The sequence below is a fragment of the Cricetulus griseus genome, chromosome 2 (assembly GCF_003668045.3).
Source record: "Cricetulus griseus strain 17A/GY chromosome 2, alternate assembly CriGri-PICRH-1.0, whole genome shotgun sequence".
NCBI lineage: Eukaryota > Metazoa > Chordata > Mammalia > Rodentia > Cricetidae > Cricetulus > Cricetulus griseus.
The window spans coordinates 322,268,235-322,282,388 of NC_048595.1; the positions used below are offsets into that span (position 1 = coordinate 322,268,235).

Here is a 14,154-nt window from a genome sequence, read left to right on the forward strand (position 1 = left end):
TGTTCTCCCGTCTCCAAAACACTATAATGCTTAACCCAAGCCTGCTCAAAATGTGGTTCCTAGAACAGAACACAGTATTCCAGTCCTCATGGGAGCTTACCAAATTGGAATCCAGAGGGACTTTTGATTTGGATACAAACTTCTAGTTCACTCTTCAAAGGCTTTGTGCTTTCCCACTGGTCTCTCCCTAAGCATGCTAAAAAGTGAGTTGATACCGAAATTTGGCAAGAAAATTGCCAAGACTTCTGGTTTGCCACATGACCCTGTCCCAAGGAGGCTTTACCTATGCCTGGCAAAGGGGTTTGACATAACTTCATTTGTCTTAGTAATGGAGTCTTTAGTTTTAATAACAACATCATATGCAACAATTCCAGTTGTTACTTAGAAATTAATACATTTTAGTTGAATTTCCCTCTCTACACTCAACAGCCAGGAATCCACTTTGCCAAGCTTATCTAGTCATAGCTCTTAATCACAAAGGTGTCATGTCACAGAGATACTAAGACTCTTGAGGGAGGCAGTGAACTTTTTTGAGTGTATAGCTTCTCTGATGACAAATGCTGCAGACACTGGAACATGAGAAGAAACGGGAAATCATGGGAAGAAACCTAGGCCAGTCTCTGGGTAGTAGGAAACAGCAAGTGGAAAAGGCGTTGACTAGAGGCTAGAGAGCAGAGGAGGAACATGGTCGAACCGGTGTGCTGCACCTGTATTTTATGAGGAAATAATATCCAGGAGAATTCAGCCAAATAAAAACCCAAGCGATATGATGGCATCCACCCATAAGCACAACACTGGTGGGTGAGTGGGTGGCTTAGACACTGTGTCTTTGCTTTCTTGTAAATACAGGCTTTAACATTAAAACACAAAAGCAATGTGAGTTTGTTCTCGTGGACAATGATCTAACTTTATTATTGTGTGCAGTCTTTTATACACCAACTATTAGCTTTTCCAAGTGAAATAAGATTTATGATAAAGTTATTCTGAAGGAGACACACTGGGCAATAACAGAAAAAGCTGAAGAGAGATTTTTTTTTTCATTTTTCTTTTGTCTGAAAGTGGAAAACAAAAATTGGGGATGGGGGGGCAAAGATTCAGAAGCTTCCAGAGATTTCTAAGACCATCATAAAAACAGCTGGGGAGAGCAGAGCACTTGCCCAGTGTGGGTGAAGAAGCTGGAGGTTTGATGCCCTGCATCACAAAAACCAAATCAAACTGCAGAAAAACGGGCTTTCCTTCTGGATGCAAGTCCTTGGCATTCCCTGGTGTGTGTCTTTATTACACAACGTAACATTTTATTTAACACAAAGTCCACTTGGTCTAGAGAACAGTAGGGTTCTAATTTTGTCCCCAGCCAGCAAAGTCACTCCTCACATATGTGTTAGGAAAACGACTCAAAGACCCTGCAAAGTCCATTCTCAGCTCATTTACATTTGCTTCTCAGTCTCCTACTTGGTTTCCTTTTTGAGTAGACTCCCAGAGCTAAAATAAAATGGTGTGAGTTTACTAGTCTGCTGCTGAATTGGAAATTTAGGCCCCAGTAAAAAAAAAAAAAAGTTACAGATCTGGAGGTTCACTTCAAAATCACCTTATGAAGCAGGCTTCTGAAGAGCCTTTCTCCACAGCTCATTTGCCCACATAACACTAGGGAGCGATTGTTCTCAAACGCTCCATGTCAACCCACCTCTTCAGGAGTGTTTAAAGCTCTTAGCTCCACTCTGCTGTTGTCCCTTAGCACTTTAACACACTGTGACTTGTCTACCTGCTGCTCCAGGGAGGTGGCCAGTAAGGGAGGCAAGGTCATAATCCCTTGTTAGAAACATGAGAACTGAGCTGAACGTGAACTTTAGAGAGAGATAGAAAAAAAGAACCTAAATCTAAGTGGAGAAACATGAAAGTTTGACAGAAAGCTGAGAATCAGTGAGCCCACTGTACAAAAGATAAATGCATTACTGAGGCATATTCCATTGGCCTTGAGATGTGCAGGCAAAGGTCAGCTGACACTTAGCTGTGAGGCACAGGGTCAAAGTTGACGAAGGGCGCTGAGAGAATATTTACCAGAGAGAATGTGATGATTCATTATCAGTCCAGAAATCTCAAGTATAAAACTTCAAGATATAAGAAGGATCAAATTATATCATGTTTGTGATTCAATTAAAAAATTCTTAGCCCTCTTACATTATATTATCTAGATTATAATAGTAAAAAAATCAAATTACATTCATATGAAACTTTTATCAAAAGAAATCAAATCCATTTTTATGAAATTTTATAGTACAGTTATTTTTAGTGGGTTTTTTCTTAGGTCACAGTATTTATAATTCCATTTACATCTGTATAATTTTTAAAATTAAAAAAAAAAAACAAAAGCAAATCAATAGAAATCTAAGTTTTCATTTGTAAAACTCCCTTCAGTCTCCAAGCCAGCACCACATGGCGGTGTTGATTTGTCCTCCAGACATGGATGGCTCCCAGGATCCCTGGTCTAGGAAGCATTCAGGCCCCGACTCATTAGGAATGCTTTTTGGTTTGGCTCACGTTGCAAGAAATTCTGGAGCATGTCCATGCCGTCCAGAGATCCCCCAGGTTTCAGGATTAGGTTTCTGTACTTCATTCCAACCTAATAAAAGAAAACATCATGCTTAATAATTCACGGGCCTAGCAATCCTCCAAATCCCTAGGCATGAGGGAGAAAGGGTGAGGGGTGAGGGAAAGGGGCTTCAGTTTTACTCGCTCTAAACATTCTCTGGGCTGATACAGCAGCTCCAGCATCTCTTTCTGTTGTTAAGGGTTTGAAGCTTCAGCTCAGGTCTTCTACCCTGTCCACTATTATTGTCTGTGTCCTTAGACTCCCAGCTGTGAGACAAGCAAGCACACCAAATACCCAAATGGAACACAGTTTGCCACTGCCTGTTAGCCCATTTTCAACATGATTTGGGATACTTAGCAGAACAAGGGTTTCTAGAGGATAAATCAGCTGTGGGCAGTTTGAAGCAGGAGCTCGGGTACTGTCAAATGGCTTCATAAGAGGCTCATGAAAAAACAAAACAAAACACAACAAAACCCCCACAAAGAAACCCAACTGACCTTCTTTGGAGTGGTCAAGTGACAAACATTTCTGAGGGGTCAGAATGGGCATGACAGAAGTCTTTGGGGATGGTAGTCTGGAATTTTAAAACAAACCACAGTTCCTCTTCTTTTATTTACATAAACACACAAGCAGGTAAGTAGAAAGAAAATAGCAGCTACTTAGTAACACAGCAGCATCTTTAGGTTTGCTGTCACACCCTTTCTTTTATTGTCCTTATAATGAGTCCAGTGAGTCCTAATTCCAGATGCACATGTAAAATAAATGGGCACCACCCATGTTTGTATTTATTATGTGATATGATCAATAGGACCAATAATCTTTTTGGGTACAGAAGAATTAGAGAATTGCCAGAGACAAAGTAGCTTCGGTTTGGACTGAAAACAAGATCCTGCTTGTTGCATCCGTAAGAGACTTATGTGAAATAAAACATGAGTGAAATCCACTAAGTTAGACAAATGGAAACCTATCTGATTCCCTACAAGAGCTCTACAAACCTATGAAATAAAGTAAAAAACAGACAAAATCTTTGGGATTATCTTTTGTGCATAAACAGGAATCACCTATAACTTACAAATCCTTTAGCACAGTGGTTCTCAACCTTCCTAATGCTGTGACCCTTGAATACAGTTCCTCATATTGTGGTGACCCCACCATAAAATTATTTTCCTTTTTTTTTTTTTTTTTTGGTTTTTCGAGACAGGGTTTCTCTGTGTAGCTTTGGAGCCTATCCTGGCACTCGCTCTGGAGACCAGACTGGCCTCGAACTCACAGAGATCCGTCTGCCTCTGCCTCCCGAGTGCTGGGATTAAAGGCGTGTGCCACCAACGTCCAGCCATAAAATTTTCATTGCTACTTAATAATTGTAATTTTGCTACTGTTAAGAATTGTATTGTAAATAAATATCTGTGTTTTCTGACAGTCTTAGGTGACCCCTGTGAAAGGGTCATTTGACCTGAAAGGGGGCGAGACCCACAGGTTGAGAACCAGTCATCTAGCTGCTGTGTCCAATCTTTTGATGCTGTGACAGGTCACTGACATTTATAAAGTTTATACCTGAGAACCCATTACCAGAAAAAACAAAAACCAAAAACAACTCGCCCTGCAAAAAAACCCATTTTAGGTAAGTTGATGATTCTGGTTTTGGCTATCATATATATCCACAGCTATTCTCAAGCACATGCAGCCCAGTGTACTGAGCTGGACATGACTGATACAAGCTTGGTTAATAATCTGAATTCTAGTTATAGATAAGCAATTTGTAGGGAGCCGTCCCTGCATTCTCCATTACAAGATGGCGCCTGCATCCGGCAGGCACCGAATGTAAACAAGATTATTGCGCAGGCGCTGGGTAAATTTCCATTCCTTGATCTCTGCCTATTCCGTGGCGTCATATGGCCGGATGAGCTGCAGCCAATCATGGGGTGACATGTCCAAGGCGGCGGTTGCCCTCCTTTATTAGGGGACGGGCTTCTTGGTTCAGGGTCTCCGCTCTGGTAAGCTTATGCTCTCCTCTCAAGACGCATTAAAGCTTTCCTGCAGAAGGATCCGAGTGTCCCGTGTATGATTTCTTGCTGGCGAGAAATACAGAGCGTGCGCGGGACATATGGTGCCGAAACCCGGGAACATGTGAACATTTCCAGCACCTCGGAGACCCCTCTAACGAGGCGGATTCAGAACTGCAGGGTGGTAAATTCGGAGAGGTATGATTTTTCTGGACTTTGGCTTGGGAATGTTGCTATTGTGGGAGGTTAATATAGAGGCTTCTATGCTTTTACTAGGAGCTATTTTGACTTTTCTCACTGTTGTAGCAATCTTAAAGAAGTCCAGAATTACATATCAGAAACCGAATGTGGTGAGAGATGGGGCGCGCCTAACAATAAAATATAAGAAAAAAGGACCTCCCGGGATGTCTAGTGACAAGGGAGTGAATAATTTGTTAAGAGAAACAGCAATAAATAAGAAAAAAGGACCTCCTGGAATGTCTACTGACAAGGGAGTGAATAATTTGTTAGATGATTCTGTAAATAAATTTAAAGCTTTAAATCTTGATAGCTCTGATGACTCTAAAAGCTCAAGAGATAAAATTTTAGAGGAAACAGCTCAGCTAGGTGAAAAAGAAACAAAAATGGAGGGAGAGAAAATAGGGAATAACCGGTCACACCCCGGTAAATTTAAGAGACCTGTTAATCCAGCGGGTGTACTTCCATCAGCACCCCCACTATTTGGTACCGACTCCTTTTTACCATCAGAGGAGCGGAAAAAAATTACAGATGGCTTTCCCAGTCTTTGATAGGGGAAAAGGCCGTGCATGTTATTCAACACTACTTGGAGGCCTGGGATGCCTGGAAAAAGCCTCATATCCTAAAGTTGCTCAAGTAATTTATGTATGCTTGTTTTAAAATGTTCTATTTCCTGGTACGGCCATTTTGTAGCTGGTCACATGACTGACGGTAGCCATTTTGCTAAAGTTAAAAAAAGGATACTTAGACCGCCATCTTAACTAAAGGTTACCGCATGGAAATCAGAGGTACCATCTTAGAAACAAGTTTTTCAGTTAAGATTTAAAATGTTAATGCTTCTATATATTACAGAAAGACCTTAAGGGAATTTAAATTTCTTTTTAAAACCAGTTTTCAAATATTTTATTAATGTTTATACTTAAAGAGCTTCAATTTAGAATTTTTAAAGCAAAGCCTGACAATGTAAAGTTCTTGTTTTGTAAAAGATGCTAATCTATTATGTTGGTAGCACACCTTTAAGCTCAGGGTGTTGGTGACACACGCCTTTAAGTTTTGGGCGTTGGCGGCATACGCCTTTAATCCCAGCACTAGGGAGTAAGAGACAGATGGATCTTTATGAGTTCAAGGCCTGCCTGGTCCGGCAGATCGAATTCCAGGACAGGCTCCAAAGTCAGAGAAAAACCCTGCCTCAGAAAGAAGTTAAGCTACTGTTTAAGGAAGTTCAGCTGTATTACAGAAATAAGACTTTACCTAGCCACCTGTGTGCTTCTTAAAAACAGATAATGGGCCGGCTTATACCTCTCAAAAGTTCCAGCACTTCTACAGACAGATGGAAATTACCCATCCAACTGGCCTACCTTATACAAGGCATTGTGGAACGTGCCCATCGCACACTTAAGTCTTATTTAATCAAACAAAAGGAGGGAATGGGAGCATCCTTACCCTCGGTGCCAAGAGTTGCAATATCCATGTCACTCTTTACCCTTAATTTTCTAAACATTGATGCTCAGGGCCATACAGCGGCCAAGCGTCATACCTCAGAACCTGATAGATCTAAGGAGATGGTAAAATGGAAAGATGTCTTAACTGGTCTTTGGAGAGGCCCGGATCCTATTCTCATAAGATCCAGGGGAGCGATATGTGTTTTTCCACAGGATGAAGAGAATCCCCTGTGGATCCCGGAAAGACTCACCCGAAGAGCCCCTTTGGACCCTCAAAAGTCGGAACTCCACCCTCTCCCCGGGAGTTGAGAGCCGCTATTATCCAGATTAACTCCTGTCCTTGACGGAGGGACTGTCATCATGGATTGCTTCAGCTGTCTCCTATTTTAAGGAAATGGGTAGAGGTGGGATTGTTTGGTGCAGCCGTTTGCTGCGGATTGATGTTGCTTCTCTGGCTGGTCTGTAAGCTCAGGGCTCAAACTAAGAGAGACAAGGTGGTTATCGCCCAAGCGCTTGTAGCTTTGGAACAAGGAAGCAATAGGCCGCTGGCCAGACAGCTCTTGCACACCCGGAGCCTAGGCTCATTGCACAGGGTAGAGTGCCTGGCTTGAGCAGCCCATGAGGGATGTCGAGCAAGGCATCGCACAGAGAGTTGCCCAATATGCAGGCTTCTCTGGGAGGCATGTTGTCCTGCATAAGGGTTACCTGCCTTGAGAATTTCCCTTTCCCAGAAAAACGGCAGAGGACAGGTCGGGAGTGCTTCAGGTCAAGCTAACAGCCTAGTTGCGACTCCCGTACACAGTCTTAATGTTTGATTTTGGGAAGGTTCAACCTCTGCCTCTATCCCTCAACATATGGGTGACCTATTTGCTTGTAAAAATATAAAGCCTTATCATTAATTAATAAAAAAAGGGGGATCTGTAGGGAGCCGTCCCTGCATTCTCCATTACAAGATGGCGCCTGCATCCGGCAGGCACCGAATGTAAACAAGATTATTGCGCAGGCGCTGGGTAAATTTCCATTCCTTGATCTCTGCCTATTCCGTGGCGTCATATGGCCGGATGAGCTGCAGCCAATCATGGGGTGACATGTCCAAGGCGGCGGTTGCCCTCCTTTATTAGGGGACGGGCTTCTTGGTTCAGGGTCTCCGCTCTGGTAAGCTTATGCTCTCCTCTCAAGACGCATTAAAGCTTTCCTGCAGAAGGATCCGAGTGTCCCGTGTATGATTTCTTGCTGGCGAGAAATACAGAGCGTGCGCGGGACACAATTAAACCTAGCATTTGCTAACTGCTCAGGTAGAAGACCAATACAATTATGAAGCATTTTTTTTGTAGACATCAGTAGTTTGTTTTAGCCCAAACACATTTAAAATGGAAACTCAAAAAGAATATTTTCCACCAGAAACAAACTAGATTCTACCAGCATATAATGTTTAACACATTACAAAATAAAGATGGTAATCCATTGTTTCCTAAACCTACTAAAGCCAAGATGGTAAAGCCAATTGGGTTGCAATAGTGTCATAAGGATAGAATATTACCATCAAAATAAACTAATATCAGCAAATAACAGTAATGGTAGATGAATAATTTTTTTGTTTTTCCCTGAAAAGGGACAAAATGTTAAAAGTCCACAGTACTGCAGGTGAATAGTCACCATGTAAACTTCTCCATGTCATGTTTTAATGTTTCATTTGTGGTATGTAAAGGCTGAAGCTGAATGGCTCTTAGCTCCAATTTTGTATTACACTTAACATCTCTCATGTCTCTTGTTGCCACAACAATTTATATGGATTATAGGGCAGTAACTTGGATTGGAAATATATATGCTTGTGCCCATGTGTTTCTATGTGTGTCTAAATATTTGCACACACATGACGGGAAAAGGGAATAATAACCAAAGAAAAATACACTTGGAGGAAAACCACTGACAACAAAGCCACTTATTTCCAAGTAGTTTGTATAAAAGCAAGAAGCACATATTTAAGTTTAGATTTTCTATCAACAACATATAAAATGTTTAAAATATGAAATTAGTACTTTTGGGTCTCAAGTTGGCCTCAGACTTGCTATGCAGCCAGGGGTGACCGTGGCCTTCTGACCCTTCTGTCTTTACCTCCTAAGTGATAGGATTCCAGGTACAAGCCACTATTCCCAGTTTATACAGTGCTGGGGATTGACCCAGGCCCTGTGAAGGCCAGGCAAGTACTCTACCAACTGAGCTACCCTCCAGCCTCATGAAATTAATAAATATTTGCTTAAACACTACAAGCAAGGCACTGTGGTATGCACCTATACTCTACACTATTGGGGAGGCCGAGGTGGGATAGTCCCTTGAGCTCCATCGTAACCACGTATCATTTCAATATGTAAAATTTTTATAGATTATTGAGCTGTTATCCTTGTAAGTATTTAAAACCTACTGGCTTTTGTTGTCTGTTTTGTTTTACATTAACAGCAGACCTCGAATCATTTCTTCAGCTGCATCGGCTCCATTTTGAGTATTCCAAAACTCTGTGTTGCTACTGTAGGCATAGGTCCAGGGCCGGGAGCACGATCATGTTTAGGAGTGTGTGAAAATGGGCTAGTATGACACCAAGAAGGAACACAGCACTCTTGCTGCTTTATTTCTAAGTGTCTTAAGAAAAGAGTCGGGCTGGGTGGTTGGTGGTGGCACACACCTTTAATCCCAGCATTCAGCACTCAGAAGACAGAGACAGGAGGATCTCTGTGAGTTTGAAGTTAGTCTGGTCTACAGAGTGAAATCCAGGGCAGCTATGGCTACACAGAGAAACCCTGTCTCAAACAAACAAACAAACAAACAAGGAAAAGAGTCCATTACCCACTGCTACTGAACTTCTTGGTAATTGTGCCAATGAGGACTTGGAGCTGAGTTTAGTTTGTGTCATTTTAATGCAGAGAACAAAACATTTATTAACATTTTTTTTTCCTTACATGGTCTATAGTTGTGTCACCATTCTAACAGTAATCAACACACTAAACTATGACTGGCTGCTCTTGGCATAGGCTCCATCATTCTAGGAAGCACCCCGGAGCTCCTCAGTCCACACACACACCCCTCCCTCACTGCTCAGTATGTTTCCATCTGACCAGTGTTAAACTGGTGGGTGGAAAAGGGAGCCCATGCTCTTTGGGCACAGCAGTGTGGGAACAGCATAGACAACAAAGCTAGTTTATACAATTAGAAAAATATTTAAAACCTTGTATTAAAGAAAACAAAATACATTACTAATAGTAGAAAGAACAGTACAATGAATCCTCAGGTATCTGTCACCAAACCTTGATAAAAAACAAGCCTTGAGATGACAAGCATTGCCATTGTGCCTGGCTTATGCAGTTCTTGGGGTCAGATTCCAGGATCTCAGATTGCAGGGCAAGCATTCACCCACCTGAGCTACATCTCCAACTGCCCATTATTATTACTGTCATTATTTCTGAGATAGGAACTACATAGTGTAAACTGGTCTCCAATTCTTATGCTCCTGCCTCAGCCTGCCAAGCACGGAGATTACAGGTGTGTCTCCCATACCTGTCAATAATCAGTATTTTTTTCACAGACATTCCATGTTCAAGCTCTGCATATTTTTGTTAACATTTTTTTGATCCCAGCACAATCAGGCAGATATCTGAGTTTCAGGATGTATATACATATAGAGAGAGACTGCCTCAAAAACAACAATAAAACAAACAAACAAAGGCATTTGTTCTTCAAATATCACAGAAAAAGAACAAAACACCAGCTATTGTGAATTTGGTAGGAAAGCTCAGTGGGAAGGCTTTAAGGGAAGCACTGGGGACTTCCACTAGTGGTGCAGAGAAGGTGCAGGCCTGTTGCCTGCAGAGCCAAGTCAGAGCAGAGCACTGTTTAGTCTCAAAACACGTGTCTCAACACAGCTCAGTCTTCCTCTGCTTATGCCTCCAAACAAGTTGATTCAATTTCCTCAATTATAAAGCAATGGTCTTTTAATAGTTCCATTTCCCTTGCAATGAAGCTTTGAGAAGAGTTTAAGAGTCACTTTGGTAACAGGACCTAGCTTTTGCTAAGAAAAACAAACAAACAAACAAACAAAACCCCAAAAAACAAAAACCAAAACCCCAAAGCCCAAAGCCCAAAACAAAACAACAAAGCCCGCATGCAGTTAAGGGAATCTTTGTGAGAAGCACAGGTTGGGTGAAGTCTGCCACAGGTGGAAGGAATGTTGGCCTTTAGCCATTCAGTGGTGTTGACACAATAAAGAAATTTGAACTGTCAGGAAGGCAGGAAGAGAAACTCTAAGGCTCTAACATTTGAAGCCACTGGCATCTGGGAGACTGCACAGACTCAGATCCTATCGGCTCTCCTCTGAAGGGAAATCAGTTTCCACTGAGGTTTAGTATCCTGGAAGAGCGGCTCAGATCTTTTGGCATTGTGCAAGTCTTTTCTAACCCTGAGGATTTCTGAGGCAAGGTTAGGAGCTCTGGAGTCAGAACCAGGCCTGAACCGAGGCTTGATACATTAGCTACATAATTTTTGGCCTTGGTTTCCTTATCTGTAAAATGGGAATAAGCTGTCCTTATGTTTTTCAGGCTATTAGACACACAGTGGGATTAGATAACACTTAACCCTGCCCCTTCACCCTCCAAAGGCACTTACTTATCTATGTTCAAGGAAATAACTGCATTCTTGCTACTACATTTCCTTAAAATTTCCTTAAAATTACTTCTGTCTTCTAATCAAGCTACAAGAAAGCTCAAGAGACTTCACCTCCACTTTCAGTGAGAGAGTAAATAATGGGAAGGAGAAGGTCCTCATTTTATGCAAGGATATAAAGCTTTTGAGGCAATATTTTAATGGCAAATGTAATTATCCTATGCAGGATGCTCATAGTGTATCAGTAATGGCAACATGGGAAGGAGATTGGACCGGCTCCCACTGGCTTTGTATCCTGGAGGCAGCACAGAGGGTAGCTCTCTCATGGCCCTTCAACCCAGCCTTTCAAGAGCAGAGCCAGGCTTGGGGCCTTTCAATGTGGAGCAGAGTGAGCGCCCTGCCCAGGACAGGTGAGGACATCTGGGCACCTGGCATGCTCCCCACCTGTCTGCAAAGTGGACTTTGAGACGTTTCACAGCCCACAGTGCTCTCCCTGGGCCACACCCTTTGTTTTTTCTGAGGGTGAGGTGATGTGTGTGTGTGTGGCAAAACTACAATGCCCGTGACAAAAGACAAGGCAGGAGACAGGAGAAGGCTGGTGCTGGGAGCCAGGAAGGTGGAGAAAAGAGAGGCAGGTAGAAGTATCCACGTTGAGGAGGTCTCCTGCAACCTCACAACAGATCAGTGAAGACAGAAAGGGAATGGAGAGAAACAGGCACTGGTAGCAGTGTGTTTCAGGAAGGGGGGATGAGTGCGGAAAACCTTACTCTCGTAAGGTCTAAGATATGAACAACTTTGGGGCAAAGGGGACACAAAGGTGAATAAAACAATCTCTTTTACAAGAGAGCCTTCTGACCTAGAAAGGGAGATAAGAAATATGTAATTAGGCACTGGGTGTGGTGGTCCACACCTGCAATCCCAGTTCTTGGGAGGCTGAGGTAGGGAGGTGGAGAGTTTGAGGCTAGCCTGGCTTAACAGGGAGACTTGTCTTGAAACAAAAATATAAGGTAAAGTATTAAGGCTCCAGTGGAAACACAAAGGCCATTTAAAAAAAAAAAAAAGACAAAAGAAAGCTAGGCTTAGTGGCATAGGCATGCAATACCAGTTCTTTGGGAGGCTGAGGCAGGGGAAATTACAATTTTAAGGCCTTCCTGGGTCACAAAATTGAGTTTCAAGGTTAGTACAGGCAATTTAATACAATCCAGTTTGGGGTTATAGCCCCATAGCCCAGTGGCAGAGTGCTTACCTAGCACATAGGAGGTTCCAGGTTCAATCCCTAGACTCCGCTCCCAAACACAAAAGAACAAGTGCTTGAACTGGCTGGGATTTAAGACTTGGGAGTCTACTTACAAATAAATATTCCAGAAGAAATTTGCTGAGTGTGGCTGCAGCACATGGCTGTCACCAGCCCCATTTTAGGCTAAGGGTCACACATTCAAAGCTGTCCTAGGATGCACACAGTCAGACTGTCTCAGGAGGAAAATCAATCTCATTTCTTTCCATTGTCTCTTCTGGCAGGTGAAACCCACGGCTGTTAAAGGCTCAGATTTAACAAGAGTCTGTGGTTGCACAGGGGTGCAGATGAGCCAGAGGGGAGAGAACTGGATTTGTTAGTGAGGGAGACCCAGGAGGAAGAAACTCCACATTCTCCTCCATCAGCAAGAGCTATGGCAGCATTGAGCCTAAGATCCTGTCTTAAGAGTCCTGGCATTCTGAGTCACTAAATTCTCCGAAGGCAATCCCTTTCCAATTCTTATAGACATATTCCTGCTTCCATGTATGTGATTGCATGTAAGGTCTTCCTACGACAACACAGACTGAAAGCCAATAGTTAAATCAAGCAGTCTTGTTTTTTCACTATTCTTTCTGAAATAACACCTGGTTGTGCTTCTCCTTCATTAATGCCAGAAACAAAGCTTAGAAATTTCTCTTAAAGAGAGAAAGACAATTCAGGCTTAACAATATAAATAGCCTTTGAGTCCACAATGTCTATTACCTCTTAGGAAATCTTCCCACAATGAAGTTGCCTTATTAAAAAAAAATGGCCCTAGTTAAAATGCTCCCATTTTTCCAACCCTGTGATTAGGGGCTGGATTTTGAAATTACATTTAGTGAACTTTAAGACATCCTGGAAGAGAACCAGAGCTGGCAGAGGAGCACTAACCCAAGCAGCTCTCCCACTGTTACTAAGACAGCTGTCAGTGCTGGGGGAAGTTACACCTGGTGAGGCAGCTTCTCCATGTTCTATTAGAACAGACTTCAGGCATGTGTGTGTTCTCCTCTATGTGTACACATGGATGAGGGCAGAAGTGTGAGGGTTTTCATGTGTGTACATGTTATGTGTTTCTGTATGTATGTACAAGTATATAAAAGCATGAATGTGATGGCCTGTCTGTGTGTGTGTGTGTTTGTGTGTGTGTGTTGTATGTGTGGGTGTGGTGTGTGTATGCACGTGTTTAAGTTAGAGGTCAATGTTGGTGTCTTCATCGGTCCCTCTCTACCTTCCTTATTACTTGAAGCAGGTTTCTCACTAACCCTGGAACTTATGGATGTAGCTAGCCAGTGAGTTTTGGGGACCCATCTGCTTTTGTCTTAGAGGTGGGTTATAGGTGTGTGTTGCCGTGCCAGGCTTTTATATAGGTGCTAGAGATGCTAACTCATGCCCTCATGCCTGCAAGGCAAAGATTTTTTTTTTTTTTTGCCAACTAAATAACCTCCCAAGCCTGAGTTTGGGTACAAATTAATAAGCTAATTAAGTAGCTAAAATGTGGTATTTACTTATTAAAAAGACTTATATGAAGAACGACCAAGAAAACACGATCGCAGAGTTGGAGGCTGAAACAGAAAAGTGGCCAAGTCTAACACTTGGAGACAGGTCCCACAGCAGAAGGAAGACAACTGTATCATAAAATATTGGCAGCTGCTGTTCGATGTTCATAAGACTGCAGGTTGACATTTGACCCTCCTCTGTTTGTTTTCCCAGTGTGCAGCATGACCTCTGCAGTTCTGCTCACTAGTGTATGGTGATGTGGTGCTCAGAGCAGAGCTTGGCTTTGTAGGACAGCAGATGTTCAAGAGAAAGCCTGGAGATGTGCTTCTGTAGGATGACCAATGTGGTCCTGATCCCAGCCTCTCCTGTGCTTGGGCTGAGTCCTCGTACATCCTGCTACCTTCTCAAAATGCTCCACACACTGGGGGTGTGAAGCTCTGAGCCAACAGTTTACACGTCAGC

General features: G+C 42.6%; 1 protein-coding gene across 1 annotated transcript in view; it reads right to left on the reverse strand.

The window, feature by feature from the left end:
• Positions 1-877: 877 nt before the first annotated feature.
• The window catches only part of Nln (neurolysin), a 109,255-nt gene continuing 95,978 nt past the window's right edge, over positions 878-14,154 (reverse strand). The window contains exon 13 of the mRNA XM_027401562.2: positions 878-2,620. Coding sequence (XP_027257363.1) covers positions 2,486-2,620 — 135 coding nt within the window. The 3' untranslated portion in view covers positions 878-2,485. The remainder of the gene's footprint in view (positions 2,621-14,154) is intronic.